The sequence below is a fragment of the Erithacus rubecula genome (assembly GCF_903797595.1).
Source record: "Erithacus rubecula genome assembly, chromosome: 1".
In the NCBI taxonomy this organism is placed as follows: Eukaryota; Metazoa; Chordata; class Aves; order Passeriformes; family Muscicapidae; genus Erithacus; species Erithacus rubecula.
The window spans coordinates 87,191,624-87,214,821 of record NC_136658.1 but is presented as its reverse complement, the minus strand read 5'-3'; the positions used below and the strand labels follow the sequence as shown (position 1 = coordinate 87,214,821).

The window sequence follows — 23,198 nt, the reverse complement described above, 5'->3', positions numbered from 1 at the left end:
AACACAGAGCTCAGGGGGTCAATCGCACCCGCGAGTCACTGCCCCTCACACAGCTCCCCCTTCACACCGCCCCCTCACACAGCTCCCCCCGAGTCACTGCCCCTCACACAGCTCCCCCTTCACACCGCTGCCCCCGAGTCACTGCCCCTCACACCGCTCCCCCCGAGTCACTGCCCCTCACACAGCTCCCCCCGAGTCATTGCCCCTCACACCGCTGCCCCCGAGTCACTGCCCCTCACACAGCTCCCCCCGAGTCACTGCCCCTCACACCGCTGCCCCCGAGTCACTGTCCCCCTCACACAGCTCCCCCCGAGTCACTGTCCCCTCACACCGCTGCCCCCGAGTCACTGCCCCTCACACAGCTCCCCCCGAGTCACTGCCCCTCACACCGCTCCCCCCGCCCGGCCCCGCTCTCGCGAGATCCTGTCCCCCCTCACGGCCCGCAGCGCCGGCCGGCTCACGTGACGGGAGGGCCGCCCGTGTGACGTCAGCGGTCACATGACCGGCCGGGGCCGTCGCCAGAGCGCCCCGAGCGCGGAGCCGCCGCCGCCGCCCCCCGCCCGCGCCCGCCCTCGGCCCGTGCTCGCTGCTGCCGCGCCCGTCCCCGCACCCCGACATGGCCCGGGGGCTGCTGGCGGCGGCCGCCCTGCTCGGTAAGGGGAGAGACGCGGGCGGCCTGTGTGCTCGGCGGGCTGGCAGGGGGGGTCGCAGCGGCCTGAGGGGCCCCGGGGCCGGCGGCGCTGGACGCGGCACCTGTAACGAGAGCCGGCCGGCCGCTGCCGCCGGCTGCCGGCGTTCCCGGCTGCTGACTGACCCGCGGGGGCTCAGGGTTCTTGGGGGGCCATCCCGAGGTGGAGGGCAGTGGCGGACGGGAGGCGGCGGCGCAGGAGCCGCGTTAGAGCCGGCCGGGCACCTGCGTTGGATGCAGGGACAGCGCTCCGGGAAGAACCTGGAAACGCGCCTGGAGCACGAGGCGTAGAGACGCGGGAGCTACTGATGTCATTGCTAGGAAGCAGCGCTTTTCTGTCGGGCATGTAGTCCTCCGTTGTTTAATGGCTTTCTTCCGGCCATATCTTGAGGAAAATACGAAACGTGTCTGGAATGGAGAGATTTCAGTGCCTTGATGAGAAGGTTTGTTAAGGCGGCACAAGACTGTTTTACGAGGAAGTGTGTCTTGCTTGTTTACTGATAACTACCTTGCCTTTGGTTTCTTGTCTTGCAAGCCACATCACACAACGCTGTCAGGTTTCTGAGATGTGGCTTTGGCAGCGAAGGAAACTTGTTCAGCAGCTGGCCAAAATATTTCCCAAATAAAGTAGTTGAGAATGCTTATCTGCCATCGTTTTTGAGATAGGACAGTGTCTGACTCCTGTAACGTCTCTTGGGTTATCACCATTGACCGTACTTCAGTTTCACTGAGCCCAAAAGATGCCACTTGCAAAGGGCACGGAGCAGTTCACATATCCAGCCCTCGTGAGTCAGTGTAGCAAGCACAGTGATTTACAGAGCTCCTTGACTTGCTTTTTAGGGCTGCCAGCTGAAATGTCGTTGAACTGGTATTATGGTGGGAATTACTTGAATAGTTAGTTTGATATAGTTATGGCTTAAATGAGGAATTGCTTTATAGTTTGCATTCAAATCAGCTTTTGTGATTATGTGGTACCACAGTTAATACTTTCAGCCCCTGCAGTACTCTTCTTCTGCTTAATTGGTAGTTGCAAACATCATTCGGTGCATTATCTTTGTCACTTTCTGGCATGTAAAATGTGTCAGATTTCTGCAACTGAGGCAACAGAATAGTTTATTGTACCATAGAGTAACTATTTACTGATAGTCGGGACTTTGTACCAGTGTCTAGTAGCTTAGTAGCTGGTTGTTCCTGCATAACTTTGTACTGCAATCTTGGGGGAAGATTTTGTGGTGCAAATAGATACCCCATTCTTGCTAGGGTGTGGGGTTTGGGTTGTAGGTGAGGGGAGAAGAGTAAGAGATAATGATAATATGTGGACTGAAGTCTTCAGATATTTTAGCTTATTTGCAGCCTTGTAGTCATCTGAGTGAACACTGATTAGGATAAGGTCATGATCACAGGAGACTGAAAGATTAGCATGGTTGGGGCAGATGTGAAAACTTGTTCAGTGATGCCTTGACTTTAGGACAGCAGAACTTTTCTTTGCCCCCCCGAATACCTCACCATACCTCACTTACTGTTTCATTTTTTTAATTAAATTGAGAAGCAAGCACTAAGCTGAATGTTTCATATGTCAGCACTGAGCATTTTGTAATTAATTTCCTTGTTAACATCATATGGAATTAAAAAAACATTGGGGTAGTATATGGTACATGCAGGGAAAGGGGGCTATGGGAAATGGAAGCACCTCCCCTAAACTTAGCTGCTGCTTTTTGAAATACTGATTAAGATGGTGCTTGTCTGTTGTTGAGCACAGTGAGTCAGTTGGGTTGTGTGCCAAACCCAACAGTGCTGCTCAAGCTCTCTGAGATCTAGAGCAACCGAACAGTTTTTCATTACTGAAATACAGACACATCAGAGAACGCTTTCCTGAAAATTTAGGATTAGAAGCAGACATGGATTCAGTGTAGTGAATAAGTAATGAAGTGTTAGAGAGTTGCTGAAGAGAAAATTACTTTTTCAAGGTAGTGATGCCATTTCAGAGTCACTGACGCATAATCCACGTGTTTCTATTGCGCAACTCTAGGCCAAAAAGGAATTTCAAACCTTGCTACCAATGTAGAGATAGTTTAGAGAAACTTGATAATGAATTCCAGCCTGTGAGCAATCTGGTGGTGAATTGGTTTTTTCAGGCTTGTTATTATCAGGTGTTTGAAACTGAGACCAGTATATCTTGGTTTTCACATACTCTAACTGCTTTAGCATTGAGCAACTTTCAAAACATTGTTTTACCAAATGCTGCCCTTGACATCGTGCTTGCTTGATAGCAGCTTGAAGTGTGTTGACACAGTCTCTAAGGATCTGAATTAGTGTGCCAGTCATCATGTGATGGGTTACTTAGCTTTGACTTCAGCAGCTTCTCTGACTTGTGAAGTAACTTCTTGCTTACTGAGAACTCTGCAGATTCCCTGACCTGTCACTTTTCAAATATGTTTCCAAGATTTCTGTTCAGGCTGACCAAGGATTTTAATTTTTGGTGTAACTTGCTTCTAGATGTTCTGTAGCCATTAGGATGTTTTCTAATCAGTAACAGATAACAAAATGAAGAATTGCCTCTAAGTGCAGAAGAGACTGATTCAAAGAAAAGATTGATATTCTGTTGCAACATTAACTGCTGTTGCTACCTCTGATAAGCTTTTGTAGGTCTCAAAGATAAAAGCTTATTTCTAGCAAAAGGCACACCTTGCTTTTACTTGTTGCAGCTTCAAGAGTTTCTTTGCTCTCAAGTCAGCCATGATTATCTGGAAATTCCTTGAGAAACTTTAGTGCTGAAATGGATTTCTTAGTATGTGTTCTCTTAAGCTTGGCAGAAGACACTTTTGGGCATGTGAGTGGTGGGAATTACAACAGCTGTTTGAAAACTCCCTTGCATTATCCTGATCCTATATTGCATACTTTTAAATGTACCTTATGTTTTGGTTAATCGGGATTCCACAGTTTTTGGGCATCTGGCTTCAAGATGGACTGATCTTAGTCCTTTCAGTTTTAGTATAACAGTTTCTTAGCCTTCTCTGACCCTTGACAGCACCACTGATTATCTACTGTTTATTCCAAGTGTGAGAGTCTTAGGTGCACCCTGGCATTAAGAGCACAATTTAAAGGTGCTTCAGCTCTGCCCAGTGGGTACTTGTTTGTTCACTCTCCAGTGTTCAGCCTTGAGCACAGAGTTCACAGTTAATACATTTGGTTTTGTTGTATTAAACTTCTGATGACACCTGTTTTCTTAGCAAGAATTCACTCCATATGATATGGGAACACCTGCATTTTTACTTGCCTTGGCAGGGTTAGGATCTACTCTGTAGGACTAGGAGAGTGATTTTACTCAGTTAGTTTATTGCCTTATTTCCAATATCCTCTCTTCTGGGGAAGCTTTCTCTTTAAATTGTCACACAGTGCTCCTTTCTTCAAAACATTTTTTGGGGCTGGCAGCTGCCTTGAAGAGTGTGTCTTAGTTGTGTGGTGTGATGCAGCAGCACTAACCAGAGCCAGGGCAAAATGGACTTGTGTGAATGCTGAAAAGGGTCTGGTCAGGGGAGTTCAGCTCTCCCAGTGTACTCATGCAATCAGTTGCTGCAGAGCTATCCCAAGACTTCCTTCCTCTATATAGGATGCCATAAAGAAGTTTCATGTGACTAAACTTGATGCAGTTGTGCAATTCTCTGGTCAAATGGCAAGTGTATGGCTGTTAGATAGCCTTTCAGTTTTAGTGCTTTTGTACATGTATAAATTGGTTTATAAAGGCGAAATTTATTAATCTGCAAACTTGAATTGAAAAAAAAAAAGTTTACTGCCTTAATTGAAGCCAAGAATATCGAAACCATGATCTGAGATTGCATGAATTTTTCTCTTGGTTGGCAAGGATGCATATCCTGGGCTGGATCAGGAACTTGATATAATCAGGTGCTGCACCTGCACAAGTGCAGCTGGTTCTCTTATCCCCCAAAGTGCTCTCATGCATCTTTGAATTAAGTTCTGTTCTTTCTTTCCCTACCACTGTGTGTGTATTCAAGTGAGTCCAGCCTTGTCTTTTCCTGCCAGCTTTCCAAATAGGCAGCATTCAGCCTCATATGTCTGTTTGTGAAAGGTAAGTATAACTTAGAATTTCATGGAGACCATCTTGCCTCTTGCAAAGTGTTTCATACATCAAGCCTGTCAAGGGACTTTCCTGCTTTCAGTTGTGACTGTTTTTTTCTTTCTGTATTATCCCGAGGTGGTAAAGGTTCTGAACTGTAAGGAAGTGATCTTGACTTGTCTTCTGATAAAGGACTTGGACCTGGTGTCCCTCTGGGAGTGGTGCATGCATTAGAAAACAGAGTGTTGTAGAGGACCAGAAATCCTCAGGGATTTTTCCATTCTATTCTCTGGCATAGATTTAGGAGTTTAAAGTGGTGGCTAAGGTTACCACTGTTAACAAAATGGCACTGAGATGACAGGATCATTCTGAACCATCAGAATGAGTAAATTACTGGGCAATCTGGTTAACATAGACAATAGAAAATAAACCTTCTTTAGGTAATAACCAGCATTTCTTATCTCCTTGGATTGATGCCCCACAGATAGCAGTGTTTGCTGTGTTTGTCATCAGAACACCTGGGCAAAGGTGCAGGGCAACACATGAGTGGTGCAGCTTAGGTACAGAACCATGGCATCCCTTACCCCAGGGTGCTGCTGCACAGTAATTCCAGGGTGGGCTGGAGCCAGGGGGAGTCTGTGAGTGTGGCCAGGCTGTGGGATACTCTGAACCCCGTCCCAGCACATCCTGGGAGCTGGCAGGTGTGCTGTGCTGCAGCCTGGTTTTCCTCCTGAACACAGTTTGAACACATCAACTGTTTGCAATTGATGTAACTGCAAACAGTCCCATCCACTGGGACTTAACCTGTATGGCTTAAAATACTGATGATACACAATGTGTGCCCAGATGGATTTGGATGGCTTGCTGCCCTTTACTCCAAGAGGAAAAAAATGCTAAAGTTTTTACATATTCAGGAAACATGACCATAGTAATAAACCCTAGATTATACAGAAGTAGCTTTTGTGTTTCCTTATTGTCAGTGTTCCATGTTTCTAATAAAAATTAGAGGCAAAGTAAATCATTAACTGGAGTAACTGCAGTCTTCTTTGCAAGCAGATGGTGTACACAATTGCCATTAAATGTGCTTGGTTTTCTAGCACACAACAACCATTCGTCTCTCTCCCTTACTAGGTTTCTATTGTATGGGAGAGTAAATCAGGGTAGCTGTGTTTGACTAACAGGATTTCAGTTATAAGAAGGTTGAAACCTGACAGCATTGCTGTGCTAAATTGTTTTGTTAGCTTTATAGTTTTCACCTTAAAGCAAACAACTTTATGAGGTGGATTTCTTTAAGATAAATTGCTAGACAATCAAGGAAGTATTTGTTTTGTTTGACTTACTTATTTTATCTCAGGCTGTTAATATACTACAGGGTTTTTTCAGGTAGGTGTATTAGATAAAGAAGGATACTGGATTTAATTCAAGCAACATCTCTAGTTGTTGCTCTAACAGTTACCTTAAGTGTTTTCTTGCATGAGACCATAATTGCAGAAATGAGTATAAAGTGATTGTCTTATGATTTTAAATTGAAAATATGTAGCTAGAATACATATTATAAGCAGTCTTTGGAACATAATGGAATACAAAGGAAGCATCTGAACCAAGTGAAATTTCTTTGATATTAGTACATTTTTGGTAATTCCTTTACTAGATATTCATAATGTAGTGTTTCCTGCCAAGTGAATAATGAACTTAACTTACTTTTTGCTGTTGAAAGGTCTTGGACTGCTTCATTTATATCTGAAGTACTGCACTTCTACACAACTGTGCACAACTACACAGTTGTCATAGAGGGCTCTGCAGTTTATTAAGAGGAACATTTAAAGCCTAAAGTTAAGAATCTGGATGTTGTATCAGTTTTTTGAGTTTTACTGCAAATAATGATATTGTTCTGAAATGTACGAACAATATTCTCAATTTCTAGATATGCCCTGATAGAATTAAGCAATACATTATGTAACTTTGTTAGAAACATTCCCAGGATAGATTGATTCAACGTCAGTTTTCTTTTCTGTAGTCTTGACATTTTGACTGTAGGATTGTAGTATTTGTGGGCTGGTGATGATTCATGCATTAATCACTACTCAACATGAAACTGCCTTCCCAAAACTCAACAGTTGCTTTCCTGCAAGACCCAGCGAGCTGCTCCTCTGCCTTAAACTGCCTGGAGCAGACACCTTCTTTCCTTCAGTCTTTATTTGTTCTTCAGTGGTTTTTTTCTAATTTTTCTTTGCTCCTATGTCCCATACATATGTTTCACTTGGTTTCATCTGCATTCCTTCAAGACCTTGAGAGCAGATGATGCTGCAGCTCAGTTCTCTCTGATCACCATCCCTGTGAGTGTTGTCTTCCTTGCAGTGAAACAGCTCTCACCACTCCATCGAGGACAGCTCAGTGTCTCCTGCTGGATGTGCCTGTCTCGTCTCTGAAACTGCAAATCCAGCCACTGCTGAATATTTCTGAAGAAGGACTTCAGCATTTGTTCCCCACTAATGAAATCAGAATTCATAAAATGATGTGATTTTAACCTTACAAAAATCTAATAGTTATGCAGTGTTACTATTTAATGTTTATTCATGCCCCTTATTCTTTATTACTTAAACTTGCTGAGGGTGATTTATCACTTCTTCATTACCAGAATTTGTCTTCCATTTGATACTTTCTGTTACCTCCAATCATCATTTGTTCTCTGAATCATTTGTAATGGACAGGTCTGTCATGTTTTCATTTTGGTCAGCAACATTTTTCTTACTTGTTTTTCAGTATTTTCTTTCCCCTGCATTTCTTTTAAATTTATTTTTTTCATTCTTCTAATATGTTACTTCATTATTTTTAGCTCCAAAATTGCTGGATTTTAATAGCAATCAAACAAGGGAGTCTGCATGCACACTGAGGGTTTTCATTCTAGCACATTTTTCAGTCATAGTGTTAGTTCAAGGAGCAATGGATTCTTATTCCCTGCCTCTACACTTTTCTAGGCTGTGCTAGAAATCTTCAGGAAAGTGTAGGCAGCTTGCTTTGGAGAAAACTAGTGCTTGCATGAAATGTAAACAAATTCCAATGCAAATTCCAATGCAAATTGAAGGAAACTTTGCAAATTGAGACTTCCATGTGGATGATCATGTTTCTGATGCTGCTCTGAATTGTAATAAATTTATTTGTGAATATTTGGTCCTTAATGAGCATACTATGCTGGACATAAAGGCAAATGTAGAACAGTTTTCATTTGAAATAAGTTTTCTACACTATCTGCTCTTAAGCTTTTTCATTTTTCTGTCTATATCTGATTTCAAATAGAGACTCCCCAAAAACTGGGTAAAGTTGAATGAATTTCAGTTTCAGCTCTGTCGTCTTTGGTGCTAGGAGAGGATGTGATGTTGCTAAGGGGAAGGCAACAAGGGAAAATGCTTGCTGGGTGCCAGTGAAATAGTTTCCAATGTGTTCCTGCAACTGATGTGCCTTTTACTGACGTCCAGCTGACAAAAGTCCAATTTTTCCTAATAATTGTCTTCATACAATTGTATGCACCATAGTTTGCAGTGAGAAGTTTTAAGGTTTGTTTTTTTTGAAAACTTCTCAGGGAGGGGATCTAGCTAATGGATAATCCCTCACCTGGATCTCTTTGCTATTATCAACAGTTGAATGGATTAGCATGTTTAACTCCTTAAAGCTTATTTGCTTGTGATAATGGCTTATGTCTTGCAGCTGTTTTTTTATCAGGTTTTCTGCAAGACTGAAGTTGTTGCAAATGCAAACTGATAAAGTGCTAGCATGAAAATGGTGCAGGCTTTTTTCAGTGAGGTTCACTTGGGAGTTGTTGGTGGTGACAAATTGAGAATCTGAAAAATAAAAGGCTCTAAAATGAAGAAGTGGTCAGGTGCAGGAGCACTGTCAGGTATCCCTTGCCACAAATGAAGTAGGAGATAACCAGCTGTTTCCATGCTGCCATCAGAAGGGATGGTTGTATGCTCCCCTTGCTCCATGTTCTTGCCCTGTTAAGTTGGTATTTTGGCAGTTGTACTCAGCGTGCTCTGAGCATAGAGGCTGGAATGGAACAAGAGGCAGAAAAGCTTTTCTCTGCTTTTCTCAGCAGCTCAGTCTGAGTTTAGCTTCAGCCAGTCAGGAAAACATAACCCCAGTCTGTGTCAAGGTCTTGGCCTTTTCCTCCTCTAAAGAGTGGAGAGCACGAGGATGGTAAAGAGAAGTTCTCCTGGCAAGAGTAGAGTGCTCTATCGTGCTATTTTTGGCAGTGCCTTTGAAACATCTGCAGTTAATCCAGGCTTTCTAAATGCTGCATTCAGTGCTTGTACAGCTGAGTGTCCTGGTACAGCAGGAGTGAAGGCTGCATGGTGTGCTTGGGGGGGGAAGGCAGAGTTTTGGAGACATGCAGGATCAAATAAGCTAAGTCAGGTCTGGCTGAAGATGGTGAAATTGTTACTGTGTGTGAAGAACACTGAAGCTGCTTTGAACAGTATGGCTGGGGTTTGTTTCATGTTTTTCTTATCTCTTAGGACCCAGAATGTCAACAGTTTTGGTTTGGGTGGCTTTGCATTTTTATAAATGAGGTAGTTAATTTGCATTCTGTTTGCTAGTAAAGCTGAAAGTAATCTGGAGACTGTTAATGCCCAAGTTTCCAAAATCAGCTGTTGCTTAAGTTGTACTCCCAAAATGTACAGTTGTACTTATTTGTCTCTTTGGGATTAAAAATGCAAATTTATGTAACACCAAGTTAACCACTTTTTATTTTTATCAGGCTTTTTACAGGTTTCCTCTTCATTTGAAGTGAAAGATCCAAGTGGTAAGGTCTGCATAATTGCTAATTTGACAGTAGCCTTCTCCGTGGAGTACAAAAACAATGGGCAAAAAGAGGTAAGGGCAGTGAGTGTCTTACTGCTTGTCATTTATTAGTATTTTTAGTATTTATAAGATATGTGGTATCTTTGCATATGTGCAGTATTTAAACTTTTCACTGAGTATCTATGCATGAAAACTGCTTCAACAAAGATTTTCCTCTCCCAGTCATGTTGAATCAGCTTTTCTCTACTATGCATGTTTCTTCTAATTAAACAGCAAGGTTGAGGCTGCCTGAAACAATCACAAACAAAACATATCAAATTACTTTTGTGACTAAAATTCCACACCTTGATAACTGAAATGGGTTTCTCTGGAACTATAAAGGCAAAAATACTACAATTTCTCTTTAGATAACTTGGTCACACTCACATGCACTAAATCTGAACAGGCTGTTGACATGTAGCTTTTGAACTTTTTAAACTCTGGAAATCTGACCTTTTTACTTAGTAAATCTCTGGATTTCATTCTATTGACAGACTAGCACAATGCTTACAAATTGTCCCATATTAACAGCAAAAGCTTGGAAATGAAAAATTAAAAATGTGCATTAAGAAATATGTTTTGGAGACTTTTAAATCTTCACTACTGAATAGGAATTGGGGATTATTTATAGTCTTATGGAAGTTTTGTGTTGTTATTTTTTTTTCCATAGCCATCAGTGTAATACGAGGTTAAAAAAATCCTGCTTCTTTACTAGTGGTGCACTTGCTATGTGGGATTTGAGCTGAGACTTATATTGTATAATCCATATTTTTCAGTGGTGCTGGTGGTCTGAAATCCTGCTGATACTAGTATATGTGTTTGCATTCAGAACTGACTTCTTTCGTAACATACTTTCATTTGTTTCTTCTTGTAAAGCAGTAGGCTCACAACTTCCCAGAAAATGTATTGGTCTTCAGATATCACATTTCTTCACAATGTGTAATAAACTCCAAGTGTCACAGCCAGTGTAATGTAGGATGTTCCATTCACTTTTGTTATTGCTCAGTTGTACTACAAGAAGCGAAGCTTAAATTCTCCCATTTTTCACATGTCCAGAGTTTGTCAGATTTGATTCTTGCAGTACAGAAGTACCTGCAAATTTATATTGCTGGTTTAGGAAGAAAAAAAGAGATGCTGCAAGTATGTACTGTTTTGTCCTCCAGTTTCAAACAGCAAGATTCTCAAACTTGAGTGCCAGTAGCATGCTGCTTCATATATACTGGTATATAAGTAGACATCTTATATATTAATGTCTGCTGTATGTTTGCAACAGTTTCATAGGATATTTAAAAAGCTGTGAGGAAAAGCTTACATGTATTTTATTTTCTACCCCACAGTTTGTACACTTTTTTCTTCCTCAAAATGCTTCAGTAGCCTCACAGAGCTCATGTGGTAAAGACAACACATCTCATCCAGTTCTGGTATTGGATTTTGGAGCAGGACATTCGTTAAGCCTGAACTTCTCAGAATCTGCAGACAACTACCAAGTTGAAGAGTTAGTTTTCCACTACAATCTGTCAGATACAACTTTATTCCCAAATTCAACTGAAGGTAAAATGAAAGCTTCCTGTTGTTTTTGTGAAACCCTTCCAGATGTAATATGGAGTCCTTTCTTTAAATACTGGTACATACAGTAATGCAATGTATCTTTTTACAGGAGAGGTGAAGACTGCATCACAGAAAAGTATTATTAAGGCACATATGGGCACAAAATACAGATGCATCAACTCCAAGCACATCAATATGAAGAATGTGAATGTTACTTTTAGCAACGTCACTTTGGAAGCCTATCTCACAAATGGCACTTTAAGTGTGAACAGTAAGTATCTTGTAACAGAAAATGTACTTGATGATCTAATATCTCCAGTAAGAGGTTATTTCTTCTTAAGTCCTGACTAATCATATTTAGGGTGGTTACAAGCTGGATGTGAAACTGATAACAGCATGTTTTTGAAATGAATGGACTGGCCTCAGGTTTTCTGTAGGGTGTTGGAATCTGTGCCTCAGGGATAGTGCCCTGGGTTCCCATGGGTATTGTACTGGGCTCTTCATGAGTTAAACACATGCTGCAGGAGGTCGAGTGGGCACAAGGCCAAAATCCTAGTTTAAGTAGTATCTGATAGCTTCCAAGCAGTATGGCTTCTATCAAAGTAATTTGATCTGGTTACTCTGTGCTCTGGGGAAAATCAGTGAAATAATGGCAGACAGTAGAGAACTGGTCTGTAGAGAGCAGAAATGTACATCTTCTTACAGGAGGTTTTATGTCAGCTGTAACAGTCAGGTTTTTCTTTTTTGGGTACAGTGACAAAGTCATGTTCTTACCCTGATTGCTTTTGAATCCACAAAATACTTTTATATTGAAAAGAAGTGTGGAATTTTACCTCAATTTATTAATTCAAATTAATAAAATCACTTCATGGTGTGTTCATGTTCTTTGCTTTTGTGGCAGCAGTCCTCAAACACAAAAGAGCTGTATAAACTCATACCCAAACTATGTTAATTAGTGATAAGTCTTTGCCTTACTCTTAGAGTCTTCATCTTCCCTGGGAAATGTAGGACTTTTCTTTAGCTGTTAATCCCATTTATGCACCTGCTAAGTTGAAACAAATATTAAAAACTAAGATAGTGAATACTAGCATGGAATAGATACAATGAAGTGCCTTCTACTGGAGTATCTCTACCTTGTCCCATTTCTGTGAAAAATACCTTGCCTGATGCATGATAATAGTGGCATTGACTTATTTTCTGGCTGCTTCACATGACTGGCTCAGATTTGTATGTATCATTCTCTTGATCAAACTTTTCCATTCAGTGAACTAGTTTGGAATAAAGGTGTGTACCTACATTTATGCTTTAAAAAACCTACAGCAAACCCAAATTTCTACTATTACAACATTCAGAACTATATTTTTTTAGATTATGAAACTTTGATCTACTTGTTTTACCAGTTAAGTATGATAAGTGATCATTTATCAGCAGGCTCAAACATAAGACATGATACTGGGAAAAGCTGATTTTTAACTTCTACGAAACTTCAATGAAATCTCCCTAATGTGTAATACTTTTTTTTTTTTTTAAGACCTTAAGATCTGCTCTTATATAGTCCTCTGGATCCATTCTTGTAGGCTTGAGCCTTCCCTGTCCCTTAGGCAGCTAGTTATTGAACTTTAGATCTGGAATTTTTCCCTAATATTTTTTTTTCTCTGCAAATCTTTAATGGCAGGATATTTCTGTCAATGATCTGTACAAGGCTCACTGAAGGGAAGAAGAGTCAATAGTCAGTGCATCTGCATAGCTAGAAATTGTGACTTCTGTCATTGTACTAGAAGTTAGTGACTGAGGGGGTGGCAGTGGTTCTCTGCAGCTCTGAAAGGAAGACTCCCATTTTCTCTCTGTTGGTAGCTTTGCCAGCTGCTTTCCTGTAACTGTCAAGAAAAGACATAAGAATTTGTCTCATCTTTTGATCTGTCCTGCAGAGCTACTAGAAACTGCTCTAAATCAGTTCAGTAAAAATAATGTATCTAAACTCCAACTAGGCTAAACTTCCACTCAATGTGATTTGGTTGTTTCCATCTCAGCCAACTTAAATAAGAGCCTGTTTGTGTTGAGGTCTTGCAGATAGAGGGTAATTCTCCACTGAAGTACCAAGAAAGATGATTTTTGGTTTGTTAGAAAATGATTGCATTTTGGGATGTGACCAGTACCAGTCTACAAAATACAGGATCACTCCACCCACCTTCATTGTGCTCTTAGGCTTTCTAGCAGTTAAGTAGAAATAGGAAAACCTGCTATGTTGAAGTGTGTGTGACTTCAGTTGGTGTGATTAGAGTTCCTCTTTCTGAGCCATAATCAAAAGTTAAGCTGCTGTTTAAGGCTATGTATTAGGTGTCTTGTCTCTGCAAGTACATATGCAATAAATTTTAGAAGTAGGCCCTTTGAGTCAGAGTTGATTGTCACTGCAGTTGTGGTTGTCCTTAAAAAGTTGCAAGCTGTTATCCCTGGCATGTGCAGATGACCTTGGCATGGAACATGGAAGCCTCTACTTTAGTAATGTCTTTGTTATGACCTTTGGTTTTGGCTTAGATGTTTCAATGCAGGAACCTTCTTGGCTCCCAGATCGAGTCAAGATCTTGCTGCCACAGGTTTCCAAGTACTCTGGCAAATAAATCAGAGTCGCTGTTCCCCTGGAAGTTGCTGCTAGACTGGATGAAAAGAGAAGGTGAAATTGCACACCTTCACAGCCTTGTTAACCCTGTGGAGGGTGGCTCCTCGTGCAGGGCTGAAGGGAGGATGGATGTGAGAGGATGCAGCAGAAGAAAACTTGTCATCAGAAGCAGTGTCTTAGAATCCCCTTGTTAAGGACAGAAGAGCCACAGCAATATCTTAAGGCTACTCTGGGTATTTCCAGAATAATGAGAGTAGGGGAAAGGAGAACACATCTCTTGGGGGACCAGTTTGAACAGTGAGCAGGAGAACTGTTCCTCTGCTTTTCCCACATGAGTGCCCAGAGTAAGGGATAGGGATCCCAGCCTGGCTGTGAACAGACAGCAGGAATGCTGGCTCTGTCAGATTTACCCTGACCCAATGGCAAAGCAAAATGAGGAATGTGGATGTGGTCACCATGAACTTCAGTAAATTACCAGCAGAGGTGTTGTTTTTACATGCCAGGCTTTAAAAGGGCCTCAAACTTCACAACAGGAGTTTAGGTAATGCTTTACCATTGTGTTTCTGAGCTTTTATTAGGAAAACTACTTGAAATTCCATCTTTCTTTTCCTCTAATATTAAAAAGGTAGATCATCTCACAGCTTCATTTTGTTTGTTGATGACTGTTTTCCTTTCTCTGCAGAGACAGAATGTACTGAAGATATGATCTCTACTACTACTATGGCACCTACAACTTCTAAACACTCTACTAGCCAGGCTCCAACACCTAGCCCAGCCCCAACATCATCACCCTCAAATCCTGCAGTTGGTAAATACAATGTGACTGGTCCAAATGGAACGTGTATACTTGCCTACATGGGCTTACAGCTTAATATCACCTATCCAAAAAAAGATGAAAAGGTACATTTTGATTTTTGTTTCTTCAAAGCCTTCAATTTTTTTCTTTGGGGAAGACTTGGTAAATTATTATAAGCCAACTTTTCTTTAAAAAGTCTAGAGTAGTGACATTTCAAACACTTGAACTGAAAGTGGTTCTTAAGAATTTTTTCATTCAGTAAAAACAGTATTAAACTTGTCTGTTGAATCCAGGAAGTGTATATATGGTCATTTAAGAGAAGTAGCAAAAATAACCAAGATATGAGTAGGGGAATCCTGTTATCAAAGTTGCAATCAAAACGAGATTTTTAAACTGTTAAATAAAATACAGAAATTTGGCCTGAGGCACAGAAAGAGTGAATGACTAGTAGAAGGGAAAATTACTATTGTAAAACTGGACAGGCTTGTGACTTTGCCTTCCAGCCAGCACTGAAGACATTTGGGTCTGACATTGATGTTTAAAAGCTACTTAACAGCTGATTTTAATAGTAAAAAACCAAAACAAAATAAGGTTTGTGTAAGATGTGGCCCTGGCACAGGTTCTTTCCCTCCTATTGGTACAGAGCCTGGCTTGCCAGCCCTATTGACAAACCCAGAGTTCTGAAGGGACTGTTGACTCCCCCCAGCAGGAAACAGTGGTGTTGCAAAAGGAACTACTGTGTTTATTTATGATGTTGATGACTGAAAGGTAAATCATGAGCACTTATAGCTGGTGTGTGGCTGTACAGTGGCTTGTTGTGGTGGTAACTGTGTTTTAGCCACCTTAATTGTGTGAAATTGCCTGATTGTAGTGTTCTGCTTCTGGTGGAACAGCTGATTTCTAGTGTAATGACCAGTGAAGAAGTGGCAGGTGGGTTTTCTGGTCACATGAGGATCAGCTAAGAGCTAATGAAAGGATTTCTATTTAATTGTTTGGCAAATGCATTTAACCCACAGCCTTCTGCAGATGCAAGACAGTATAAAATCATGAACCATGGACAAAACTAAAACATTTTGAATTGAAATGACATGCAAGATAATTGTGCTGACAGGTGGTTCCCCTTAATTGCTTCTACCTTATGTCAAAGCAGTATTTTATAGCATCTTGCCCTCTGTGTAGTGTGGTTCTTGATGTTTTTCCTTATGCTGCAAGGACCAAAGCAGTTTGTGTGGAGAAAGCAGTGGGCTCTTGGCTGCAGCCAGTCAGGCTTGCAGGAAGCTTTGTTAGATGTGCTCTTAGTTGTCTGTCAGCCTGGTAACTCAGGGGCAGCCTGCACAGATCTGAAGTGTGCACATGGATGTGCCCTGGTGTGTGGGCAAACACAACACTGTAGGCACAAGACACAAGCCAGCTACACCTCCACTGAGGGTAAGGTGATGTGCTCAGTCTCTTCAAGTGCCATAATAGCTCCTCTTCTCTCACAGATGGGTTTGGATTTGCTGAATTTTGTACCACATAACACAACTGCTTCTGGAATATGCGACAATACATTTGCCTTGTTGAACCTGACTTTTGAGAAAACGAGGGTTGTTTTCCACTTTGCATTGGTAAGAATCTTTGCACCAAGCATGTAGGGTCTGCAGTACTTTGCATGTGGGAAAACTAACTGGGACAAGTGCAAGAGGAGAAAAGATATCTACAGGAAGGGGAATAACTAATTCCTTTGGTTTTACTACAGGATTTAGTGGGTTTTATGTGTGGTAACCACTGTTTGAAAAGAGTATGCTTATGTATATATGCATACATATATATTTGTACACAGAAAAGTATTTTGTTTGGAGTGGGAACTTCCTTGAAGATTGTGTTGCTTACTCTTTTAGGCTTCTTGCAGAAACTGGGAGCAGCCTGTGACAAGTGGGCATCTCATCTAATTTTAAGCCTGGAGCTGGATTTAAGGCCTCAATAATATTCTGTTTACAGCCAAAGGCCAAGTATGCTTGTCTTCTGGTCTCCTATGATGGCTGGGAGTCTGGTTTCCCACAGCCCTGCCCCAGGTGCTGTACTGGAACAGTGTACCTTTGAGGACTGAATCCACTGTTTGTCAGAGCTTCATGCTCCTTTTAACGCTGATCACCTTGAGCTGTTACTGTTAGATGACTCTACAGCTCTGTGGGGTACCAAGTTCACTGCAGGTAGGCTGCTTAAGCAATGGGTGGGACTATGCCTGCAGTGTGGAAGTTACATCAACAGTTTGGGGGTGACAAGGCCGCCTTTCACTGTCTCTTTGCCCTCTCACAAAATAATCTTCCTGAAGGTGCATACTTTATGTAGCTTTAGGAGAGAAAAGTCCACCTAAATGCCTCCTCTGGGTGCTAATCCCATTTGTCATCTACATTTTAAAAGCATTTCTCAAAATGCATGCAGAATGGAACCTGAACAGCTTATGTTGTACATCATCATCTTAAAGGACAACTACTGATTGTTGTTTTTTGTTTTTATTGAAGAATGCAAGTGCTGAAAAATTCTTCTTGCAAGGTGTGAGTGTAAGAACGATCCTGCCTTCTGAAGCAAAAAGTAAGCACTTCTAAGAAATCTGTCTGTAATTGCTCCTGTAAATAGGATAGCCTGCATTAAATAATGTATGAGAAACGTTGGGGATGAGTGTATCAAATTGCAGCTCTATGAGCTTACAGCTCCTTCAGATTTATATAATGAGACTTTCTCTTACACAGATCCAAACTTTGAAGCATCAAACAAGAGCATGAATGAGCTGACAGCTTCAGTAGGGAACTCCTACAAGTGCAGTTCTGAGGAGAATCTGCAGGTCACGGACCAAGCCCTTATCAATGTATTTAATGTTCAAATCCAGATTTTCAAGATTGATGGAGACAAATTTGGGCCAGGTAAGAGGTTTGCATTTGGCAGCCCCTGTCAAATCCAAGATTTGTGAAGTGTACTTTGATATAAATACAACATTCTGTAGTCAAATGTCAGCTTGTGGGTGCTATGCCTAGTCTCTGCATGCCCCACTACAGATGATGTGGGGGCTGATTGAGATGTCCAAGTTGAGGCTAGTGTGAGAAGTCTGTATAAAGCTTTGAAACAACTTGGACTTGTTCCTGATGGTCCAGAGAAGAGTTAAGGAAGGGTGCTACCTTTCCCTCCAAACTGTGTGAAGACAGTTGTGTGAAAAAGGCAAACCTGTCCTTTGTGACTATGATGAAAGCAAAATGACTGTAGGAAGGGTTGCATGCATATTTATGGTGGCTAAATTTGTGAGTAATTAACAGTTCCAGAGGAGGAAACAATCAGTATAATCTCCATATTGTGTATACAGCTTGTACTATAAAGACTTCATCCTGAATGATCATAGCTAGTGGATTTATTGTTGGCAAGCTATCTGAGCCAGTTTTATCTACGTGCTGAGAGCAGAATGCTGAAGCTCTGGATGTAGCCATCTGTTGGTGCACTAGTACCTAACATGGATCTTTTTCTCTCTCTTCAGTGGAAGAATGTCAACTGGATGAAAATAACATGCTGATCCCCATAATAGTTGGTGCAGCCCTTGCTGGTCTTGTTCTAATTGTCTTGATTGCTTACCTGATTGGCAGAAAGAGGAGCCATGCTGGATATCAAACAATTTAATTACTTGCACTAAAATCCAGCATAGATGAACAGCAATTGCAAGAGGCTGGGGGAAAAAAATCCCCCTTCGTTTCCCCTGAACTGGTTGATATTGTAAGGTAACATCTTTTCTTGCAAATTGCTTCTTTAAAGTCTGCTTTATTAAATGTGAAATCATCTTGCAGCATTTAACTATGCACAAAAATAACTTCTGAAGATTATGGTGTTTAATTTTGCTAATTAGTTTTAATATTTACCCACTTAGAAACAAGCTAAAAGTTTTTAAGGGTGCATTTTTGAAATTGGTGTAAGATCATGTCAGCTGCAGATTCCAGAGAAGGATGTTGCTAATTCTGACTCCATTTCAGAACTCTTAACAAAGGGAAAAGGTTCATTATTTGCACCGCTGCCATTGAGCGATGATAAGTATACTGATGATGCATTTGAAAAAATTGAGTAACAACTGACAAAATTCAAATCTAAAATCTGAACTTCACCTTGTCTCTTAGGTGTGTATTTTTTACTAAGCTTTAAACTCAATGCCTGGCACATGCAGGGTGTGAGCGACGCAATACTCAAACCTTACAGGAACTCTTTATGATTGGACAACTCCCCTGTTTGATATTTTTGATGCTATGCCAGCTTGTTAGGAGCTGGTACTTTTTTAAAATGGGTGTTATTTTTATTTACTTTTTTTTGTAAAGTGATTTCAGTCTATTCTGTTGGAAGGTTCAGAGAGATCCTGTTACTGCACATGTGTACAATTTAGATCTCAATCTGCTGATTCTATTGCTTTAAACTTGGCTGGGGGGTTGTACACTTTAAGGATCAGTTCTTATGTATGCATTGCCTGTAACAATGCTAATAAAGACTTTTTTTTCTGTATTTCTTAGTACTGCTGATCACTCTTAAAACCATTTGTTGACCATTCATTGAGTCTTGAAGTCATGGTTTGGCTATACTTGGAAACCTTCAAACATTCTTTAGTGTGGAGTTAAAGAAGTGCTTAAGTTTTTTCTCTGTGGCACAAAGGAAGACCTTAACGTGTGTGTGTTGTAATCAGGTTGCACTTTGTGTTTGGAAACAAGGAAAGCTATGTGTTGGTAACCTGAGACCTGGAGAAGTTAACTCTTTAAACTGCCCTTCCTGAGGCATGTTGCTACAGCACTCTGCCTAGCTAAGCCTCACTTTCTGACTGTGCTGCTAAGGTCCTTAGTCTAAGGACTGTGTAAATGATATTTCATGTTTGATTTTGAAGCTGGCCTCTTACCACAAAGTAGGAAACTGCATCTGCTGAGGGCAACCAGGACACACCAAAACATTGCACAGAACACTCCCGACCAAGAGAACCTAATGCAGGGCACTAAGGCTGCTGTACTTCAGACCAGTGCCCTGTGACCTTGAAGGTACCTGGAAGCTATGAATTTTGCTAGTAGTGAATAGTGTTTCCCAATACCTGCTGCCATACTAGGACTATGTTACTGCTGCTATCCTTATAATACATACTTGAAGAAAAAGGTGTATATCTCGTACCATAAAGGAAAGGATGGCCCAGACTCACTGCTCAGTGACAGTCTTTAGTTGTCTAGAAGAGCACTCTTATACTTCCTCTGAAACAGACAAATTTTTTTCCTGCTGAGGAATGAAAAAATCTCAATTTGTGGGATAGGGGAAAGTGATACTTCACAGGGAATGAAGAGAACTTGGAGTGGAGTCTGAGAAGGACTGTGCTGCTAAAAGGTGAGGCTTTCCACAGTAGTTGTTGCACAGGGACCGTGCACGGTGCTCCAGTTGTCTTCTTTTCCCCAGCTGGAAGGAGAGGATTTGGCCACCAGAGGGCTCTGTATGGACAAGAAAACAATTCCCAGACTCCTGACCCCAGCAGGGCTGGAAGTGGCCTCGTGCCAGTGCAGACTTAGGAACTGCCAAGTATCTTCCCCTGTCAAAGAAGTCTGTTTGTGGATATCTTTACAAGTGTTTCTCCTCAAATTTTTAGGGAGACAGGTGTGGGAGAATTGCACTACAGCTGCTCTATTTCACACTGCATAGATCAACTGCCAGTGAAAGATCATTGATTGCTCTCTTGCCCTGTACTTTGCTGTATTTGAGTTCCTTAAGTGAGAACAGTGAGGAAAAAGATGCTTGTATGCCAGCCAATGACTGGCAGTCAGGACTCAGATCACATGTTTTACTCTCTACACCAAAGAACAGGTTCTGACAAATTAAATTAATTTATTTTGTACAAATGGTAATGGTGTCACAGTTAACACAGTAATACATAATTTTATACATCTGTTTGCTTTTAATATTACAAAATTCCCTGGGACTATTCTTTTAAAAGGAAGGTCCTGACACTGATCACATTCTTGTCTGAAGATACCTTAATTCTTTAAAAATAAAAACAACACACCACCAACAACACTAACAGAACCACCAGTTCCAGATATCAAATCTGACATACAGTACTAAAGTGTTAACACACTTACTTGAAAGGCAGGAAAAATTGGTCAAGTGTCAATTAATTCATGGAAAGCTTAAAGTGTGCTTTAATCAGTGCAAATAGAGGAATGTGTCAATTGCTGCAGTATCTGACCACCTGGTTACATCTGGCATGTTATCCCTGAGAAAGCAACTTCTCCCTGCAAGTCTCTCGGAGTTTGTTGATTGTTGCCATGGATAAGCTTCCAGGATCAGTGAATATTTTCTGAGGGCAAACAAAGAAAATTCTTAGTTAAACTGCTGGCTTTGGACAGCATGCTAGAATTCTCACATATTCTCTGAGGTGTGAAATCCCTGCTTCAATGTCCATACTGTGAAACTGCTCTTTGGCCTTCCTGTAATAGGGTAACTTCATCTACTGAGCAGTAAACTTGCAGCTCATAACAAGTGCAGTAAATGACACAAAACAGCAGTAGAAAATCTGGTTTGAATGGGTGTCCAGTTGAGATTATTTTAGATGGCAGGTGGTAGAAAGTGGCATATTTAGAACATACTAAACTGCCCTGAATAATGTGACAAAGCACCTGTGCACTTCCTGTGTGGTGCTAGCAGAGGTGGTTCAGGCTCTGGAACACAAAGAAACCAGTGTCTTCTACTGCAAAAAGTCACTTTTAATCTCTCATGACACTGCTTTTGCTCCTCTTCTCTACCATGCTTTCCAGGGGAGTAATGGATAGGGATGTAAGAACCTGATGTGTTCTGAATGCCATCACATGTCTTCAATTACTTTTTTTCCTTTTGTTTTCACTCTTGTTCAAGAACAATACATTTGTTTCCACTACTTCACCTAGAACTTCTGAGTGAACAAAACTGTGAAGCAAAGCTACAGGTTTATGCACTTCAAACTACAGTTAAGGTGTGTGGGCACCTCAGGTCTCTGGAGCTGTTAAATGAGCTAGTGTAAAATTTAACATAATTAAAGAGGGGAGAGGGAATTCCTTTAAGGACAAGTGTTAGCATCAGCCTCTGAACAGATGTTCTTAAGGCAGTTAACATTTAATAAAATTCTTACTCTAAACTGTTTATGGAATGGAAAAACCCCTCAAACATCTCCCTTCTAAATGAAAGCTGTACCTGTGATTTTTTTTCTTGCTCCTTTACTTAAAAGACTTAAAAGTGTCAGTAAGTTAAGCTAATTTTTCTTCTATATGAACAATAATGAAAGTTAGTATAAGTGATATCCTACTGTGACTGACCTATGCAGAGAGATGTGCAGTGAGCATGAAACACTTTGGGGGGTAAATGGCACCCTCCAGAACATGGTTTTGTGCACACTGAGCAAACATGATAGTGGAGTTCACCACATGATTTATGACAGATATGCTCCTGTTACTTGTTTTGCAGGTACTACCTTTTTTATGTTTCCATCTTCCTACTGTTTTATACTGATGTGGTACTCACACTGTATTAGTAATTTAAAAGAATAACTTCTAGATTGCAGACTGTCATAGCACTTGGACATTCAACTTCATGGGTTTTGTCTGGAAATGACAACCTGCTGCTACCATCTTGTTTCTAAAGAGAATGCTAAACAGTCTGGGCACTACAGCCATTTATCAGGGCAAACTTAAAATTCACTTCATGCTTATTCTACGTGCTTATTCATGCATTTACAGTTCATCTGAAAACACAGGATCAATAACAATAGTCCACTGGAAAAATGTGCTAAAACTATTTGCTCATCAGACTTCCTGCCTCAACTGGTAAAAAGGGTGAAGAAGAATTTTCTTCCCTGTATGACAGATAATGTGGATGGATTGCTATATATAGAATTAGATAATAACTATTAAATATATAATTGATCATAATTATTAAATATAAATTATTTATTATATTAACATATTTATTAGAAATATTTTAGTTTCTTATTTAAAAAACAATCCTAACAGCCATGTTTCTCCTAACTGTATCCATCTTTTGCTCAGTGAAGAACATTTCTAAGTCAGACTTGGTTTTAATTTGAAATGACTAAAAGCTGCAGAGAATTTACCTGCATGAAGCTGTGACACTCTGTTACAAATGTTCCTTTGGTGATCTGCTTAAATTTATCACAAATGTCAGGGAAATTTGTGGCTTCCAAAAGAAAAGCTTGGTTTTGCTTAATCAGAGTTAAGGCCACACGGAAGATGATCTTTGACCCTTCATAGAATATACAATCCCATATTCGGAGCACAGTCTGCAGGAAAAGAGAGAATTCAGATTAACTTTGATTTCCAGTAAGCAGCTATTACTAAAGCAGTACAAATGAAATAATTAGGGGTGTAGTAAGAGACCTTTGTGTTACCAATTACCTCCACTGGAAGAATGTCAATGAACAGGCATATAAACCAGCGTGACACCACTAGGGTCCACATGACTCCATGTCTTTCCATCAGCTCCGCCACAGCTGGAACTTTCATTTTCACAAGTTCTCCAAGAACTTCCTGATCAGTTTTCAGGCCCAACATTGCAGGACTGTAATAATCTTAGAGAGAAGAAATCAAAACTCAGGAATCTGTGCACATGATCTTTTTAT

The 23,198-nt window shown here is 40.8% G+C and overlaps 2 protein-coding genes across 4 annotated transcripts in view; one reads left to right on the top strand and one right to left on the bottom strand.

Annotated features, from left to right (window-relative positions):
- Nucleotides 1-490: 490 nt before the first annotated feature.
- Nucleotides 491-19,069, top strand: LAMP1 (lysosomal associated membrane protein 1). Of its 2 annotated transcripts, none has more exons than XM_079332511.1 (9): nucleotides 491-653; nucleotides 9,517-9,632; nucleotides 10,937-11,150; nucleotides 11,257-11,418; nucleotides 14,447-14,664; nucleotides 16,045-16,167; nucleotides 17,065-17,134; nucleotides 17,293-17,463; nucleotides 18,066-19,069. In XM_079332511.1, the coding sequence occupies exons 1-9, from the start codon at nucleotides 617-619 to the stop codon at nucleotides 18,203-18,205; spliced, it is 1,251 nt and encodes a 416-aa protein (XP_079188637.1). In that variant the 5' UTR covers nucleotides 491-616; the 3' UTR covers nucleotides 18,206-19,069. The 2 variants fall into 2 exon arrangements, with proteins under 2 accessions (XP_079188637.1, XP_079188638.1); XM_079332512.1 differs by lacking the exon at nucleotides 491-653 and adding an exon at nucleotides 853-1,030.
- Nucleotides 19,070-20,396: 1,327 nt separating this feature from the next.
- The window catches only part of GRTP1 (growth hormone regulated TBC protein 1), a 34,055-nt gene continuing 31,253 nt past the window's right edge, over nucleotides 20,397-23,198 (bottom strand). For both annotated transcript variants that reach the window (XM_079332667.1, XM_079332668.1), the window contains exons 6-8: nucleotides 22,975-23,147; nucleotides 22,674-22,859; nucleotides 20,397-20,888 (exon numbers count right to left, since the gene is read on the bottom strand). In XM_079332667.1, the coding sequence (XP_079188793.1) occupies nucleotides 20,799-20,888; nucleotides 22,674-22,859; nucleotides 22,975-23,147 (449 nt within the window). In that variant the 3' untranslated portion in view covers nucleotides 20,397-20,798. The remainder of the gene's footprint in view (nucleotides 20,889-22,673; nucleotides 22,860-22,974; nucleotides 23,148-23,198) is intronic.